The sequence below is a fragment of the Schistocerca americana genome, chromosome 2 (genome assembly GCF_021461395.2).
Source record: "Schistocerca americana isolate TAMUIC-IGC-003095 chromosome 2, iqSchAmer2.1, whole genome shotgun sequence".
Classification (NCBI taxonomy): domain Eukaryota; kingdom Metazoa; phylum Arthropoda; class Insecta; order Orthoptera; family Acrididae; genus Schistocerca; species Schistocerca americana.
Genome location: NC_060120.1, coordinates 703564205 through 703583980, shown reverse-complemented (window position 1 = coordinate 703583980; position 19776 = coordinate 703564205). Strand labels below are relative to the sequence as shown.

Genomic DNA, 19776 nt, shown 5'->3' with positions numbered 1-19776 from the left:
AACACTGTTCACTTATAAACTCAGCACATTTAGTGCCCGCAAAGTCAAAACAGAGGGTGCACAGACTGGCCTCCTCAGCGCAATCTCATGTCCCATGGCCATGCAAATTGAATAATTAACACTACAACCTTCAATATGGACATGTTGCACCCTGATATCAGTCAACACATTCCTTGTGGACATTGCACTTTTTAGAAATAAAACTGGTGAACCATGTTGTAATATGCAAAATGTAGTTTAGGGAAACAGAATAAGATAAAATCTATTCTTCAGGCTCTAATTACCTGCAAGTTTACGACAATTATCTATAATATCTAGTGCTTCAAGATTACTGCACAAACATTTGCCCAAATCGTGAACAGTATTATTATTTTCATTTGAAAATAAAGCGTAAGTGCATTTACGGTGTCCACAGATCTACTGCTGCCTGCTGATAGAGCAAGTTGATTATAATTGTTCACACTGAATCAAGGGATAGTAAAATAGTCAACGAGAGTAGCCAAACCTTATAAACTTGACTGTCACAAGTGTTTCGCTATTTCTTCCGAATATGTCGCTGGTTCCGACGTTGTGATTTGGTTCGAACCTAACAGCATCTTAAAAATATGCGAATGAAACAAAATACCATCCTACTTCATTTACGAATCATACAGCAGCACGCAAAGCAAAAGTTTCGGACATCGTAATTGCACTTCTGGTTAAGTCTAACAACAAAAAGTGACTGCACGGCCGAAAACTTTGAATGCTCCTTTAATAGAAATGATAGCAAATAGCACCTGTGAAGCCGGCCGCGGTGACCGAACGGTTCTAGGCGCTTCAGTCTGGAACCGCGCGACCGCTACGGTCGCAGGTTCGAATCCTGCCTCGGGCATGGATGTGTGTAATGTCCTTAGGTTAGTTAGGTTTAAGTAGTTCTAAGTTCTAGGGGACTGATGACCTCAGATGTTAAGTCCCATAGTGCTCAGAGGTATTTGAACCACCTGCGAAATACTACTGTAGGAAAATTCTACCATAAATAGGAGAAAACATTTCCGTTACCTAAATAAATTTACAACGTTAACTTGTTTTTTGAAAAAAAGAAAATATCAGAACAGTTGATGAATTCGCCCTTGACGACTATTTCGCCAACACCGATTTTCGTTACTTGCTGAATCGCCTCTGCGATGTACTAAGGAAGAATGAAAATAAAAATACGAGAAAAAATCTGTGCATTTATTGTGAAATGTGTTCATACAGAAGCTAAGGGTATATTTTTAAATGTGGAGGTAACTACCGTTTACATGTTTTTACTTGTGTGAGAGTTTGATTGGATAACTGAAGATAGAGTTCTGAAGCTAATTTTAGCAGCAGCTTATATTGGACTGACATGGTCAGGCTGTAATTAAACCAGATCTGTATTTACGACGGCAGCAGATTCTTCCAGAAGATCATGTACGGCTCAAACAAGTTAGCTTTTAGGCGAAGAGGTCTCGTTATCTCCAAATAATACTGGGACGAGTCATTGTATTCCTTCCACACTTCTGTCAGCAGAGAAGTCTGTTCCGGCGTTGGATTGCTGAAAAGACAGTAATTAAAACAGTTAGTTATCATTCTTTATTAATTTGCTGATGTACTAATAATGATTGCTCTTACCATAATTTCAAATAAATATAGCGAAAGATGGCTGAAAAACACAAATGAGGTATCTATATTTTGAGGATGCAACATATTGGCAGCTGCTATATCTAAGGTTCCCAAATTATGTTGACGAAACTACCGGGCATAGTCTGGCGAAAAGACTTGCTGAGTTGCGGGCTGAATGTAACCGTAATAAAATACTTACAAGGGGAACTCCCTACCGCACCCTCCTCAGATTTAGTGGTAAGATGGCCCAGTGGACATCCCGTCAAAACGTGAACACAGATCAAGCGTGAAAACAGGAAGAAGATGCATATAACTGTAAGAAAGGAAACAAAAAAGAAACAATGAACGGCCCATCCTTAAAATGTGCAACGTCGAGGGAATTACAAGAATCAAGCCGTTTTAATAGTGTGGTCACGGAGTTGGACTGTAAACCGGGAGATCAGTGTTCAAATCACCCTCGTGTATCATTTTTTCCCACAAAATTATGAACTTTCCTTCCGGTCATTGACGTGTCTGTTTTCCTTTTGCAGCTTTGGCAATTGTCATACTATACAGTGGTTACTGGATATGAGTCATTTGCTGTCGTAATGTGATGTACAGTAAGAGGAGGCGAGATGCCACATAGACCTCTCACAGAAATGAAAATAACAAATAAACTGTGTTACAACAAAGGAATTCAAGAGCCAAAACTTCCAAAACGGGCGCAAAAGTCGTAAAATTTGGCACTTGCGCAGAACAAATATGAGCTGTGCGCGACTGGAGATCCCTTCTTTACACCTTGTTGTTGCAAACGGACGCTACACCACGACACAGATACAAATTTGAATACAGCGAACGAACACGTCAGTGACCAGGCAGACAGTCCATAATCTTTTGGCGGAAAAAAGGGAGCACGAGGGAAGTTTGAACACAAATGTGCCCCTCCGCAGTCCAACACCCTGACCACATAACCAAGACGTCAGGCCTATCCAACACTGCTCAAGTTGCCTATCTTGAGCTTGGATCGTTCACAGGTTCTATTTTGTTTCTTTTTTCACAGTTAAGTACACCTTCTTCCTGTTTTCATGCTTGATCTGTGTTCAGTTCCTCAGGGGCTATTCACTGGACTACCTTACTATTAAATCTGAGAGGGGTGCTATGGGGAGTTTCCCTTGATTCAAATATTAAACATTTTTTTACAATCACTATATATAGCTTACAACATTTTTTTTCCTTTATTTTTTTTTTTTTTGATAAAAGTTGTTGCTTGCTGCAAACTTCAAATTACGAGGGCCGTTCAGAAAGTAACCTCCGGTTGATTTAAAAAAATACACCAAGTTAAATAAAAATATTTTAATATATACATCTTACAACTACATCTTTGCACTATTTTTCTACATAGTCTCCATAGCGATTGAGGCACTTATCGTATCTTTTCACAAGCTTTGAAATTCCTTCTGCATAAAAATCACCCGCTTGTGCCTGGAGCCAGCCTGTGACCGCATTTTTGAGCTCTTCGTCGTCATCAAACCGCTGTGACCCGAGCCATTTCTTCAAATGCATGAAGAGGTGATAATCACTTGGCGCCAGGTCTGGGCTGTAAGGTGGATGGTTGATAACGTCCCACTTGAAGGACTCAAGAAGGGCCGTTGTTCTGCGAGCAGAGTGAGGACGGGCGTTATCGTGCAAAAAAACGATACCGGAAGTCAGCATACCACGGCGTTTGTTCTGTATAGCCCGTCGTAACTTTTTTATTGTTTCACAGTACACGTCTTGATTAATGGTCGTACCACGTTCCATGAATTCAACCAACAACATCCCTTTGGCATCCCAAAACACCGTTGCCATCAGTTTTCTGGCAGAAAAATCTTGCGAGGCTTTTCTTGGTTTGGTAGGCGAATTTGAATGTGCCCACATCTTTGATTGTTCTTTTGTCTCAGGGTTCACGTACTTAATCCAGGTTTCGTCACCGGTCACGATTCTGTTTAACAATGGTTCTCCTTCGTCCTCATAACGTGACAGAAAGTCTAATGCAGAGGCCAGTCTTTGAGTTTTGTGGTGGTCGGTAAGAATTTTGGGCACCCATCGTGCACAGAACTTACGGTAACCCAATCTTGCTGTCACTATCTCGTACAAGAGAGTCTTAGAAATCTGTGGAAAACCAGTAGACAACTCCGACATTGAGAAACGTCGATTTTCACGAGCTTTTGCATCAACTGTCTGAACGAGTTCGTCAGTCACCAATGATGGTCTACCACTCCTCTCTTCATCATGAACGTTTTCTCGTCCACTTTTAAATAAACGTACCCATTCACGGACAAGTCCTTCACTCATAACTCTTGGTCCGTACACGGCACAAAGCTCGCGATGAATAGCTGCTGCAGAATATCCTTTGGCTGTAAAAAACCTTATGACAGCACGCACTTCACATTTGGCGAGGTTTTCTATTGCAGCACACATTTCAAACTGCCACAAAAACTAAACTAGCGCAAGTACGACGTTCACTCGACCACGGCTTGATGCCGACTGACCTGTTGAGTGCGTGAACGCACAGATGGCGTCGCTACTCCCCCCACAACCCGCACTGTGACCAATCGGAGGTTACTTTCTGAACCGCCCTCGTACAACGAATGCTCGATTCCTCTTTTACTTTAAAAACACCCAGTTATGGAACTGATCTTGCAAATGAATAACTAGATTAGTGATACGAATGAAATCGTAAAAAACTCCCAACTAATTATACTTCGGTACTGAACACCGACCTCTTGACTGAAATACCGAACAGTTCGGTAAAAAAACGAGCACCTGGCAACCCACACTGTATCCGACAATAAATCCGACATGGAGAGCGAAGCCTGCGCAGTCAAGAGTCGCGTTCTCGTTAGAGTTCCAATGTTTCTTTTCCCGCCAGAAACGCCACACGAGCAAGCCGCTGCGGGATGTAAGGCGAGGTCCACACTGAAGCGATACGGTATTCAATGATACGATATGCGATGCGGTGTACAATACCACTCGTCATACGACAAGCAACAAGACAGCACAAATCATGTTCCTGTTTCAGTTTCAGCTGCAACCAGAAGCTCTTCTTAGACGTTTTGTGGCTTATCATTGCTTGACATATTGAGTGCACCAGAACGATGTTTTACGTATGAAACTTGGGTCAGCTGTGGTTTCTCGTGAGCTCTCCGAATGCGAATACAGATTCCGCCAATTCTGCACAGTGAGTCCAGACAGTTTTCTCGTTTTGGAGCAACTAGTATCAGTTACTCTGGCAAAGGAGGACACAAATTTTCAAACCGCAACTTTTCCTACTCATTACAAAAGATTTCGTCAGATACAAGGTTATCGCCAGGAGTGCCCCAGGAAAGTGTGACAGGACCGCTATTGTTCTCTATATAAATAAATAATTTGATGGTCAGGGTGGACACTTGTTGTTTGTTGATGATGCTGTGGTGTACTGTAAGGTCTCGACGTTGAGTGACTATAGGAAGATACAAGACAACATAGGCAAAATTTCTAGTTGGTGTCATGAAGGTAGCTAGCTCTAAATGTGGAAAAATATAAGTTAAATGAGGGTGAGTAGGGAGATGAAACCTTAATCTCCGGATGCAGTATTACTAGTATTCTGCTTGACACAGTCAAGTCTTTAAATATAGGGGAGTAAAGTCGCAAAGCGATATGAAATGGTACGAGCGTGTGATAACTGCGTAGCGAAGACGAATGGTCGACTTCGGTTTCGTGGGAGAATTTTAGGAAAGTGTGGGTGACCTGTAAATAGGAAGATGGTGCGACCTGTTCTTGACTACTGCTCGAGTGTTTGGGATCAGTACCAGGTCAGATTGAAGGAAGATATCGAGGCAATTCAGAGGCGGGCTGCTGGATTTCTTACCGGATGGTTCGAGCAATAAGTAAGTGTTACGGAGATCCTTCGGGAACTCGAATGAGAATCCCTGGAGGGAAGGCGTCGTTCTTTTCGAGGAACGCTGTTCTTGAGAACATTTAGAGAATCTGCATTTGAAGAGTACTGCCACACAGTTCTTCTGCCGTGAACATATATTTCGCGTAAGCACCACAAAGATAAGATATCAGAATTTAGGACTCAGATGGAAGCATGCAGACTGTCGTTTTTCCTTCTGGAACAGGAAAGGAAACGACTAGTACTAGTACAGGGTAGCCCTCGCCACGCACCCTACGGTGGCATGAGGAGTAACTATCTGGGTGTAGATATACATGAATGTTGGCACAAGTTTTTGAGTAATATTGGAAATGCCACAACGAAAAATTTATTTTTAGTAACATAATTTTTAGCACATAATACGGTACCTTGTTCTGTATTGTACATGCAGAAATAATGTTTATAAATTAATAAAGCTGGGATAGTATTTCTACAACTGTTCAGTTTCACAGTAATGTATAATTCACCGTGCGTACACAGTTTTAATCTGCCAGGAAGTTTCGTATCAGCGCACACTCCGCTGTAGAGTGAAAATCTTATTCACCGTACGGGATATTGAAAGAAAGAACATTGCTGGATTTGGAGTTCGGCCATTCATCATCCATGGTGTAGTTGGGGCTGATGAATTCTGCGTAGGGGTAAACAGTGTGTTTGAAGAAGTGTAATCAGTCGTTGATAAGGAAAATTCCGACGTGACCTTTCGGCTTCGTACAGATGCTCATTCATAAGTAAGAGTAAAGTAGCTTTCAGAGTTCTTTTATGCCTGTCACAAAGTTTCCTGACACCAGGTAGCATAGACTGAAAAAAACATATAGTCAAAGTCATCAGATCATCTTCGATAAGTTTTCCATCTCGACTGTCGGTCTGTAACGGCTACAAACGAATAAGATAAAAGCGAGACAGCTGCGCACTCCGCATAGCAGGCACCGCAGCAGGCGAAATAGCCGCGTGTGCGGCGCCTACCTGCCAACCACGTCGCTACAATCTACAATATATCTCACGTATTGCCTCGGGAATGAAGAGAGATATGACCCTCCTTCCACACTTGAAAATAATTTCTATTCGTTAGCTATATTTCGTACGCAGTAATGTATGGAACAGACACTCCAAACGTAAGCTAACCAACGACTGTAATTTTCACAAAAAACTTTTCAAAATATCCGTGTAGTTTGTAGTTTACTTTGAAGTATTACAATAACTATTAGCAACAGCGAAAAGAAAAACTATTCATTATCCAGTTGTGATGTGTGGGTATAAGAGGCGGAAAAATTGAAGTTTTAACCAAGTAATTTTGTTAAAATCGAATGAGGAAGACTACATAGCGGAGACTATGCGCGAATCTCATAATCCTGTTTTCATTCTTTTCTACGTAGCTTCTAAAAGCTTGACTACTACCAAGACGGACGTATTTTCGCTCGATCTACTTGAAAGGGAGAACTGATAGAAGTACTCAAAGTACCCTCCGCCACACACCGTCAGGTGGCTTGCGCAGTATGGATGTAGATGTAGATACAATTTTGTAGGCAGATCGGTTGACTTGAAATTCCACTCCCTGTGTATCTCACGATACGAGTGACGCAACCAGCACGCACAGTATCGTACGATACACAGAGTGTGAAATTTCAAGTCATCCGATTTGTTTTACGTAGATAAAGCAAAACTGCACCCGTCACTGTAGTTAGTTTCTCGTAAAATTTTCCTTTCTGCGCGAAGAAAATAAAAACGGCTGTTTTGCGTCAGTGTTGAATCACTGTCGCCCCAGTGCGAACCAGTTCAGTCGCTTCCAGTGTGTGTCCATGCGCTCCGCCGATGAGGATTGCCTTTGCGTCGTATCGTATCGTATCGCCTTAGTGTGACCTCGCGCAGCGACAAGGCGGGATGCCTGCTGCCATGACACTGGTGACTTGCACGTGGCCCCATGTCTCATCTGCGGGATTCCGCCATCCACTCACTGTCCGACCGCCGGCCTTAAACAATGCCACTCCGTGACAGCCAACGCAGATTCGGGTTGAGAAGTCTATGCCAACGGGAGGTAGTGATAGAGTGAAAGGCGCGGTGGATCGCCGTCCGACGGATATCGCTGTGTCGGGTACCCCCTCCGGCCTCTCACGGAGAAAAGAACTCCAAGGTCTACGGACAGTCACGTGCGCATGGAAGCGATAGACATGAGCGAAGCAGAGGGGTTTCCCGGTGTACCGCTACAACGTACCCAGACCAGAAAGACGTTTGGAAGCGCGAGAGGTAGCAGCGATGCTGTTTCATGAGGGAACCATTCTTTTGGCTAATTCCAAAAATGAGTCAGGTATCAACACGAGAATTTATCAGTCAGTGCTGAAATTATATTTAACTGCTGTATTCAAATGAAGTGTCCACTCTGCTGATCCTACAGAACAAAAGATCGTATTTTACATTTGCAACGTTAATCTAAGCGCATCTAGTGCATTAATAATACTAAAATATCAGTCATATTGGTAGTTCTCCACAAGTTCGGAAATATTATAGAACGGAACATTCTAAGACTAGTTTTGGAATCAGCACAGAAAGTCCTTCAAAGCGAGAAATTTTACGCATCGTTTCGCTTTCGTTTTAAGTTATGTAGAAATTACAATTACTTTACTTTTCTAAGATGGAAGAACGAAGGGTGCAAAGAACAGCTGACTCGGATATTGTTGCTACTACATTAATATACATTAGGGTTAATCTAATATACAAACGACAAACTCCTTTGCGTAAAAACTAATATAAATTAAAATACTGCTTGTCGTCAGGCAGCTTAATTCCACATCTTTTAACTTAGTTTTTTGTGACCTCACATCCCTTAAACTGATGGGAACTTGCATGCTTGTATATAGAGTGAATTGAAGGAAGATCGCTATAGAGTAAGATGAATGATTTCTTGTAGTTTCACATTTGAACTACAGAAAGCGCCGCTCAGTGCTGCACGCTATTAGTTAGTCAGTTGTGTATCGGGAAAACTGAAACTTCCACAACTGGTCAATTGTTCGTGTTGTTAAACGAGAAGACTTTAGGAAGAAGTACTTCGCACTAAAGCGAATTTTTCACAGAGACGTGCGAAAACTGAAATTGGTACTCGTATGTTTGAAAACTGTAAATATCTATTGATGTAGAATTTAGGTTGAAATTCAAAGTTTCTGTTGTCGTCAACAACCTACGTTGTTCAACTATGTTTGCTCCCGCGAAACCTCTAGGCACCGGACCCCAGTACTTGGGGAATATGCTAACTATACCGGAAGAGCATTTCTCAATTTCGGTCGCTATGCTGACAAATACTACTAGCAGTTCCGATGTAGATAAGCTAGGATGTTGCAAACAGGAAGACACCATGGCGCCTGCAGGGCCGAAGAGCAGAAATATGAGAGAAAGAGTAGCGACATTCGCTCCAGATCCACGTTCATCTGGCACTGAGTCAGCATTTTGAGACATTATCATCTGTATCAGTTCTGACACCCGTTTCAAGACGAAGAAAAGAAAGCGCAGCTATAGTGACACAGAAAGTTAAGATCGACTCATTGCTAAAAACAAAAAGAGCGGAGGGGCTGTAAGCAAACGAAACGAGACAAAATGACTGAATATCTATTCTGTAAATTACTATGATAATACATGACCTTAAGGAAACTGGATAAGATACGTGTTTTCCAAGAAGTAGCCCCACGAGACTTTAACATAAGAAGAAGATGTGTGCGATGGTTGAAAAAAAAAAAACATGAATGCTAATACATTATCCTAAGATTTAGTTTAGAGCCTTTTATGACAATTATATTTCAAATAAAGTTTTTTTATATTGTATGGGTAAATGTGACGTAAAATCTGCCAACGTACACCGCTGTCAGGATAAAATAGCAAAAACCGGTAAGGAAGAAATGCTATACACACAAACACATTAAATGGAGTTTTATTTTCGTATGCCGAAATACTTCTTCTAATATATGCGATTGCACTCTTTCTGGGCGTATTCCACCGATGAATTCTTCTCGGGTCCTCAGCCGAGTGGTGGCGTCGTCTTGTCGCAACGTTTCGATGAGTTTCGTACTTATCATCTTCTGGCGACGCCACCACTCGCCTGATAACCCGAGAAGACTTGATCACACTTCTTCTAATATCTTGCAAAGTATGTACCTTCTATCGGAAACACAAAATTATGTTAATTGTAGCCACTCTAGACATTTAAGGGACGCAAGAGGCAATTATAAGTGAACTGAGGTTGAAGTTGCTCGTTAGAACTCCAATACTTTATTTTTCTTTGTGACTGCCGACCACAGTTAGGTTGGCAACACTGGAAAGACTTGACAAAGGCCTCTTGATATTGTGACTGTGTATGTAAACTGTGTTTACATAGTAAATGTTACTAACGGAGACTTGCTTTGACCAATCACTTTGTTGTGTAACACAGTGCCAGTGAAAAGGAATCCAGCCTTCTGGAATGGACGGCAGCCAGGTTAGTTAATTCCTCCGAAAGGTGGATTTGTGCTGCAATCTGTGGGGGCTCAGAATTTAGTTGTTTATTGACTTCGAGTTTAGCAGACGACACCACGACTGCACCATTCACCGTGAAGTCTGCAAGAGTTGACCAGATGAGAGTTTCAGCCGTGGAGGATTTTCGGAGGGCCGCGATGCGGCGGCACGGAAGCTACCGTTCTACACCCACGCCATCACCTCTGGTTGATCTGTCAAGGCGGCCTTTCGGTGGTCCCGTTGCTGCGCGAATCCAGACTGCTTCCGTGAAGAGCTGCAAGACGTCGGTTCTGACGTACGTGCAGTGACGCGGATCAGATGTCCCAGTACTCAAATAGATTTCCTGTCTATGCATGTTGTGCTTACAGACAAACGAAATAACCGCAGGCACTGTCAAGTGATGTGATATTCATTGTTAAATGAAGTGGGTAGAGAACAGATACGAAATGTGTGTACCACACCTAAGTGCAGTAGAACAACAGTAAGATATAAAGTGTGTCCTGAGGATATAACAGGGTGGAAATTCAGGGATGGAGGATAGATATGAGAGGGGCAGTAGGTAGCCGGATTGTGCTCAGTCCTTCATAGATCTGGAATATAAAGAACGAGCAGGCAATTATCCATTTACTCTACCGCTTTGCGTCACAAAAAGCAACTAAAATTGATTCATAAGGAGAGCTGCAGAATAGTCAATATAATTTCGTGAAACCACAAAGTTGTATTGACTATTCTGCAGCTCACCTTACGAACAGCTCGTGACGCAGTGTGCAGACATGCCCTGGGGTGTTTATTTTGTGTAAAAGGCGCTACGCAAATCTCTGTTCACCGTTCTACACTGCTACAGAGGAAACGGATTCTCAGTCATCTTGTACGGAAGTTGTAGCGTTCACTGGAAAAGGCGACTTCATCTACCACAAGTGCTGGTCGGTTTTTAGTTTACAGATGGACTATACCTAACTACCATTTCCTGTCCAGTTCTCACGTGTTCCTAGACAAAATATCTGAGCTCCTTTTTGTATAGTAGAGTTATTTTCAGTTTATTAAGTTAGTTTTTATTTACAGTTGTTAAAAGAGCAGTGCTATAAAAAAGCACAACAGCCGGAACTGTCCGCTGTTTGCCACACTGCAGAGCCTGCCCCAAATGTAACATGCTGTCAGTATATATTTGACAATGTCGATTTCATTGTCTCCATTATAACTGGCTGCAATTCTTTTCACAGCTTGAGATTATCAAGTCCATCATAGCAGCCCCAGTTTTACCAACATCTGAAGATGCCCACAGGCTTAAATTGGCTCCTTCTATAACAGAAACAGGTCAGCTAGGTTAGTGGAACGTGAGATATTTCAACACAAGTAAAGCAACGCATTACAGTAGATTACTGTTCTACATTTCAACAATATCAGTCCCATTGCATCAGACATATTGACATCAACCTTGCAAGATATCTTGTAGGTATATGGTGAGTGGCTCCACTCAGTACAGCCCACTCTACAGGTACCAGCAATTCTTGAATAGAAGAGATATATGCTGTCAACCAGTACTCCATTTAATGATGAGAGGTGTGCAGTACCTTTCTGGCCATCCATTAATTCATCTACAGGTGACCACAGCATGTTCAACTGGCTTCACATTGTGGCGTCAACGACATACTAGAGCAAGATACCACTATTATCAATACATACCTTTCTCAATAGCATTACATGGGTCAGTGACAAAATCATGCTTACAAATAAGGCGCTTCTCAGCCATTGTTTATAGGAATGTATCATACACATTATAAAACATATTCCACAACTACTCCTAAACCACTGGATCGATTCCAACCAAACTTAGTACATACATTACTGGCCATTAAAATTGCTACACAACGAAGATGACGTGCTACAGCCGCGAAATGTAACCGACAGGAAAAAGATGCTGTGATATGCAAATGATTAGCTTTTCAGAGCATTCACACAAGGTTGGCGCGTGTGGCGACACCTATAACGTGCTGACATGAGGAAAGTTTCCAACCTTCCTTACTGACGCTATAGTGGAATGCAGTAATAAACTATTTTAAAACATTCGAAAGTCCGATGTCCCCCATAACGTAGATAATATGATTTGGGTTCAGATTTTTTTTCAGGACTGAAGTAATTAAAGTAAATGATTTTGACATGTAATCAGCGAAAATTCACTGTTAAAACTCAAGCAGGGCGAGGAGGATTGTGACCAATACTTTCTAAAACTTCAGTTTAAATTTTGGTACTATGTGGCTTATGTACTTAAAAATTTTGTTGATAAATTTGTAAACCAGTAAAATGTCCTTCGTGTGTCATCTACTGCAACGATAAACTCCCTGGCAGATTAAAACTGTGCAACGGACAGGGACCCGAACCTGTGACCACTGCTTTCGCAGGCAAGAGCAGTACTGACTGAGCCATCCAAGATAAATTCGTGAGCCATGAAATAAGTCGTGCTTGGACAGCTCAGTCGGAAGTCCGTTTGCCCACTAAAGGCAATCACGGGTTCGAGTTCCTGTCTGATATACAGTTTTAATTTACCACGAAGTTTCAGATCAGCGCACACTCCACTGTGTAGTATTTAAATGGCAGCTACTTCCTGTTGTGGTCTAACCTTCCATCAGCTTTAAGCCCCCTATGTTCCGTCCTCTATTGAACTTAGAGTTAATCGGCCAGTCGATGTCAAAGTAACTGGAGAAGGATTAAACGTTGCGTGCTAGCTCAAATGGACGGTGATGGAGAAAATAATACATTGTGTTCGTGCTAACAGACCAAAAAATATTTCTTTAAACTTATTTAGGATAATCGTGAAAATCCTTTTCTTAAGAAAATAACTGAAAATAACATTTATCATTTAATCTTAATGTCGAATACATACAGTGACTATTTCTGGGGACACAAAGTTTCTTCCTCAAGGCGACGCTATCAACGCTGAAGTCTACTTCGCCGTCTAAGACAGATTTTAATGTCATATCTGGACGAAAGCGGTTGCCAACACACATCCAGCACTCGTAGTATACGAGAGTTGCCGCGTCCGTTAGTGTCAGACGTTTGCATATTCATGGCATACACCAGATATCCTCTAAATGGACATCACAGTTTTTTCTAATAAACTTGAAGGAATACGAAGATGAACCGAGTTTGTCAGATGATGATGAAGTTCGAGAAACATCGATGAAGTCATCGTGAGCATGGGCATACTAGTACTACGCTGGAATAAAGAACCTCATACCCTGATTATAAAAACAATAAACAACAGTACGCTATGTGAATAAAAGACTTCAGACACCCAAAAGATAATTATTTTGGAGATACAAATGACTGACTAGCTGAGTGTAGGGCTATCTTTCCTACTTTCACAGTGTTTAATGTTTGAGGGAAGTTCGTTCTAAATTCAGATTAAATAAAGACTTAACTATTTTCCCGTTATTATGTAGAATGTATACACTAATAGTGCGTTTTGCGTGAACTGGTGTGGCACTCAACCATCCACCTAATCGCAACCAGTGAGCTAAATCATCTCTAAGATGTACCATTGGGTTCTGGCAGACTAGACCAACAGCTTTACTTGGTTTTCTCCAGAGGTACAATTCATTGGCCGCTACACTAAGAATATGAAATTAGTTACGCTGGTAAAGAAGTTCAGTGATTAATTTGCTAAACTGTTTTCATTAGCAACAGCCAATTTTTGTTTATCGCTCGACAAAATGGCTCTGAGCACTATGGGACTTAACTACTGAGGTCATCAGTTCTATCGCTCGACACTTTTGATCTCACGGGAAAGACAGGAAAAAGTCACGAGATCACCAGACCTTCTCTTGTAAATTTCAGTGCCGCCACAACCCAGTCAAGTAAATTCTGGTTGCCAGATATCCGGTGAATCCAAACATGATCCATAAATGCTTTTCTTCTTCCATTATTCAACGCACCAACTACGACATTGTATTACGTAACGGTAATCGTGATCCTGATATTACTGGCATTAAAACGACCTTATAATTAGAGTAAGGCTCCTATCATCTCTCGACGTATCACTCTGTGACAGACATTTGTGCTTGAGCTGCAACAAGGATTATCTTAAAAAACCGACAAAATTATCTTGTGAGTTCGCACTGTAGACTCTGAAATTCCATTGTTCTTCTGAATTAATGCATCAGGTCTGCCAGGACGAAGATGTTGTACATCATAAAAGCTGTGGTAACAGTGAACGCGAACGAAGGTAGCTCCTACGAAAATATGAGCGTAGACTCAGGTAGCTCCTACGCAAACACAGGTTTTCAGAATTTGTGTCTTCAGTTGCCAGGTTTCCATGTAGACTGAATACCTATTACTGCAACGATTAAGGTGATGATACGAAAAGAATTTCGAGCTCATTGTGTCTTGAGCTAAGTAGATTTTTCCAGCTGAGAGCTCTAAACTTGATTAACATAAATTCAGCCCATGGCTTCTTATTACCACAGGGCCTTGCGGCCTACAATTTTTTGCTATTTGCGTGGCGTATATTTTAATGAGATTGTCGATTTGAGACCACTGTTCAGTTGTTGACGACAAAAATTAAAGATCACTTACGTGTTATTATCATCACTCAGTACATTTTTGAAACATTATTCATAATGAAACAATGAAGCTGCATCTCAAAATACGGTTTTAGAAGTAACCTTCACAGGAAATAAAATAAAAATTAAGGACTAGCAGAAGATGACTTACTCATATTTGGCAAAATTAGCCCACATCTCTATCATCTGAGCTCTGATAATTCCTCCATCCGAATCAGGATCCAGGTCTGTGGGTGTTGTGTACATGTAGCGCATGTCGTCGGCATGTGCTGCGCCTGAAAAAATAATGAAAAATTAAAAGGTATAAAAATAAATAAAAATTAGCACGCAGTGAAATGCAGTTAAGCTTTTGAGATCTGAGGAATAATTTTCCCCTTTTCATAAGTATTTCTCTTGCTATAGGAATGATAATCATTTTCGGGCGTTATCCTTTCCAGTAATATCGATGACGTGAAATTGTTCACAAATTCCGAGAGAAAATTTTAAAAATAAACTGAAAGTTTTGGATGCAGGAAGCAAGTAACGATAACCGCTGTACAGAGATGAGGGAGTAGAAGGACGCATCCCAAAAGATGCTCCCCACCCCCCACAAAAAAGAAATTGCCAAGTGGTGCCACGTGTTAATCTTCAGACCGTCTGCTCTAATCCGCGAATCACGGAAGTTTTGACCAGCGTTGGTGTTCTTGGGCCAATTTGTACTTACCTACGGTATTTCCTACTTAGAACAATAATAGTACTGTAAAACACTATAAAAATAACTCTTGTAACAACGTCAGTAATTAAGATCTACTTAAGAATTGTTATACGAATTACAGTTCATTACACATTTTAACTCTTTGTCTGCCCTCTAGATAAGATTATGGTTTTTCACTCGACGGGGTTATGGGGAATAAGGATTTGAAAATAAAAATTTCGCGTCACTTGCCTTTTTCAAAAAGAAGAGATTTTATTATTTATGAAAAATATCAAGTTTTGAAGCTTGGAAAGACGAATATTTCCGCCAGGATTAGAAGGACATTTTTATTCATTTTCTTGGGTATTCATGTTCTATACTGTCTCTAAGGACCAACAATCCTCTGCCGACAACCTACAGTTAAACCGCTTTACCATAAGTACAAAGTCCTGATGAAAATGTTCCCATGTTCATCCCTTGTATTCCCCAACCTATGAGAAAAAAACTCGAGATGGCAATCAAAGGACTGTAGCTTTGATGACATGCGACACTTCATACGTTGGAAACATCATGTTATTCACAATCTCTTTACAGCCTTCAGATTTGTGATCTCCAAGAAAGTGCGTATACACTGACTTGAAGGTATTCCATGCATGTTTTTCAGTCTCACCTAACAAGTTGGTGAAATCTGTATCTTGCATAACCAGTCCTATTTGGAGGCTAGGAGCCACTCATTCTTTAATCTTTACACCTCTCATACTGGGATACATTGTCTTCAGATGTCCAGTGCTTTCACTGACATCTTCATTAACTCCATTTTAATATGTAGGGGTGGAAAACATACTTCAGGGTTTACTAAAGACTCAAACGACACACACATTTTACCTGAAATATCGGCGTTTCGCTTAGGCCACTCTTTACGTACTAGATGTTCTTTCTTGTTATGGCTGCCCTACTCACACAGAAAGCATCAGTACTTCGCGTAAACACGCTGCATACCAGTCGATAGCCATATGACATTCAGATCGGCACACAATATCCAGTTATTACGTCATAGTGTAAGTAACTGAGCAAATATCTTACCTGTTCACCAGTTTTCGACTGGAACTGAGGGATCTTTGTTACCATTATGAGGGAGGACTGCCTGTAAACTTGATTTCGAGGAATCAATAAGGAGTCGCCATTCCTTAGGGTTGTGAACGTGACACAGTGCTCCAAACTAAACATCGATGTCCCTACAGTATAAAAATTCGTTGGAGGAAGAGAAAAAGGTTTCAAACTCATTCTGGCGCCTTTTACGCGAAGTCATTTTAAGACCTGAACAAGAAAATTCTACCTTGCAATCACGAAGCCAATAATTCAGACTGTGCCTGTGACAGATTCAAGTCCGTGCATTGGTCGTTACGTTCTCCCAGCGAAATGCAATGAGGTAATGTCGATTTTGGTGGCAAATACTATTACTCCGGATTCGGACCAACACGTGCTGTGCTGTTTGATGCTGCTGCTTGTTCTCGCTGCTGTCTGATAACATCTCTAGACACTGTTCATTAATGGTCCGAGTACTTGATGATTTGGGACGTGAAGAAGCATCGTGAGTAACTGACCGGATGGCTGAAGGCAGATCTGGATATTGGACAGCCTATTTTGATGTTGCAGAATGCCCTTTCACTATGGTCAAGCAAAAAAACCAGTCAATGGCATGATGCGTCTCTTCGCGACACAATAGGCACCATAAGTGGCATCGCTGCTATAGAATCCTGCAACCATTCACGCAAGTTACTTCCACCTGTGCCACAACAAAGAGGAGGAGCAAAAAGATTACCTTGGTCCCCAATTCTGGAGCCAAAATACAACTCGTGTGTCTTATTAACTACACGACTAAGCTCATGCCCTCAGCTTTTCACTGTGTATGCTTCACATGTACAATAAGACCTACTGGGATTATTTACACCTTTTCTAGACATTTTATACAATAGTTTTTGACAGAGCATACTCATACATCACAAACCTCACACAATCACAACACAGAGTACAGCAATAACTATCTTTACAGTACAGCACTAATACCGTTTCTTCGAAATTGAATAAAAACTCACCAGGTGGCAGCACAAAGCAGAATTGTGACTCTAGTTCACGACAGCTAACATGAGATGGACAAACGGATATGTCAAAATAGACATAGTGAAGATAGTTTCCCTGTTTCATCTGAACTGAAACTTATTTTTGTTAAATTAAAGTATATTTCCGTAACAGAGAAGAAACTGACATTGAGATACGTGATGGAGAAAATTAAAATCAAATCTGAATTTAGCATACAATAATTACTCAAAATCAGCTTGTTATGTGCAGAGTGCGAAACGTGTGTAGTAGAATGTAGTTAGAGCATGAAAAATGCGAAAATGCTTAGTTCTAAAGTTCTTGTTCTGTCCCTGCTAGCGGCGAACATTCTTAATTACCACCCACTCCTGTTTCACACGCTCTGCATCCAGGATCTCATCCGCTACTGCCTAATCCTCAAGCCCATCATACCTCCGCTGGCGGAACTATGAAGTCTTTGTCCGTAAAGCGATTAGCTACAGTGTGCCAAACATTCACGAAAAAATAACCGAAATTACTTTTTCTGAAATCCATCTTATTTTGATAGCATTATTGGTAACTATTCTGACGTTGGGCTTTTATAAGACATAATTAAGCAAGCATCTTGATCGTCGAAGTTGGCATCTCTTTTCCTGTTTACGTATTCGTCGACTTTAGGATGTTGGTTTTTAACTAATACACAAGCGCAATCGATTGCCAAGTTAGCATTTCCAGCCCCCATTTGTGTTTGGCTTTCTCATGTGCGATTGTAGTGGTAAGAAATTTGTTCTAGTCCGAAATCGAATTTATGGTTGTTAACGAAACATCCCAAAAGGACTTCGTAGGAGTTCCTCGAAGCAATTCTGACTTGTTCATCATCACACTGGCAACCAGAGTCGTCTACGAAAGTCCTCGTCTTCGGTTGGGGCTCACATATTATTTCTGTTACATTCAGAAATAATCACTGTTCCGACGTGAATATGCGCGGTTCTTTACAATTTTGTATTCCACTATCTCTACATATTTTATCACTTTCAATTTTGTGAAAGAAGTCTACGAAGGAGTGTAGCTTCTCACCCTCCTGTGCTGACACACCAAATGAGCAACGAAATGCGAAGCATTCCCAGATTCGTTATTTGGATCTTTATTAATGCGTCTGAGATAGACGTGTGAGAAGGTGCTGTTGAAGATACTAGTCACGTGGCACAAATGTTCATTGGTGTGGAACTAGGCCGCAACTTACTTTTATTGATACTGCACGTTTTGTGGACCCAGTATGCGCATTCACGATATCACTCTATCCGCCAGCTCTACTCATGCACCAGTTTCGTGTGAGATTTTTTTCAGGAAAAGCGAGAGGGACGGAGTCATATGAGAGGTTTGATGCGGACCACGACGATTTCCTCTCGAGCTCAGTAACATATCCGACGTCCTTAATTATTTATTGTGTATATTTTAGTCACAATCTTCCGCCTCACTTTGTGCTCTCGGAAGGTTCCTCTCGTATCATGACAGTAATTTATTCATGTCTTAACACACTGTCATCATGTCGGATCCTCCAGCGCGTGCTGTCTAGGTGTTACTTTCCTCGTTGATTATAGACAAAAACGCTTCATTTGTTATGTTATCGTTTCCACTGCATTGTCAACACCCGTCTGTAGCATCCTTCCGTATGGCCTTCAGATAAAAGAACCTCCTTCGTCCGTTATGAATTGTTTTGCCTTAGCGTGTCATAATTCTTTTCACTACTTCTGCTACATGGGGCCACATATTCTTATTAAATGGGTTGGTAATGTAATTTCTGCGGCTCCTCAATACTTTCGTGTTCATTGACTTACTTTCAACCACATTCTACGCTCAATACGTTGCTCACTGCATTTAACCGCTCCTGTATTCTTCCTCGCTTTCACAGAGAATGTCAATATTTTCAACCAATCTCATCATTGATATTCTTTTACGACTAATTTTAATTCCTCTCTGGAACCTTTATTTCCGCTATAGCTTCTTCACTATACAGGTTCAACAGTAGAGTAGGAAGACTTTATACTTTATCTCTAGCGCACCCTTTTTTAATATATGATATTTTGATCTTCCATTGTCATCGGTCTTGATCGATATTCTTTTCTTTTTTTTTTTTTTTTTTTTTTTCTCCTCCACGTAGAGACTCAACTGTGCTCCCCACTGTAGTCTTTCCACCTAACTTTTCTCATCTCCGCAATCGATAATAATATTCGTTGTGTAACATTAATGTTGATACCCCTGCTTTAAATGATGTGAATGTTGGGTTTGAATTTTGAATATGTTGCATCTATCCTTCCAACGATTCTGTTTTTTATTACTTAACGCTTTTCTTGCAGCCATTTCGTTTTATCATCAATGATAAATTCCGCTACAGTGGTAAAAATTATTTATTTCTAAAAAGGAAAGTCCAACACGGT

The 19776-nt window shown here is 41.0% G+C and overlaps 1 protein-coding gene across 1 annotated transcript in view; it reads right to left on the bottom strand.

Moving 5' to 3' along the window:
* Positions 1–1355: 1355 nt before the first annotated feature.
* The window catches only part of LOC124594359 (venom carboxylesterase-6-like), a 94744-nt gene continuing 76323 nt past the window's right edge, over positions 1356–19776 (bottom strand). The window contains exons 10-11 of the mRNA XM_047132727.1: positions 14741–14864; positions 1356–1555 (exon numbers count right to left, since the gene is read on the bottom strand). Coding sequence (XP_046988683.1) covers positions 1399–1555; positions 14741–14864 — 281 coding nt within the window. The 3' untranslated portion in view covers positions 1356–1398. The remainder of the gene's footprint in view (positions 1556–14740; positions 14865–19776) is intronic.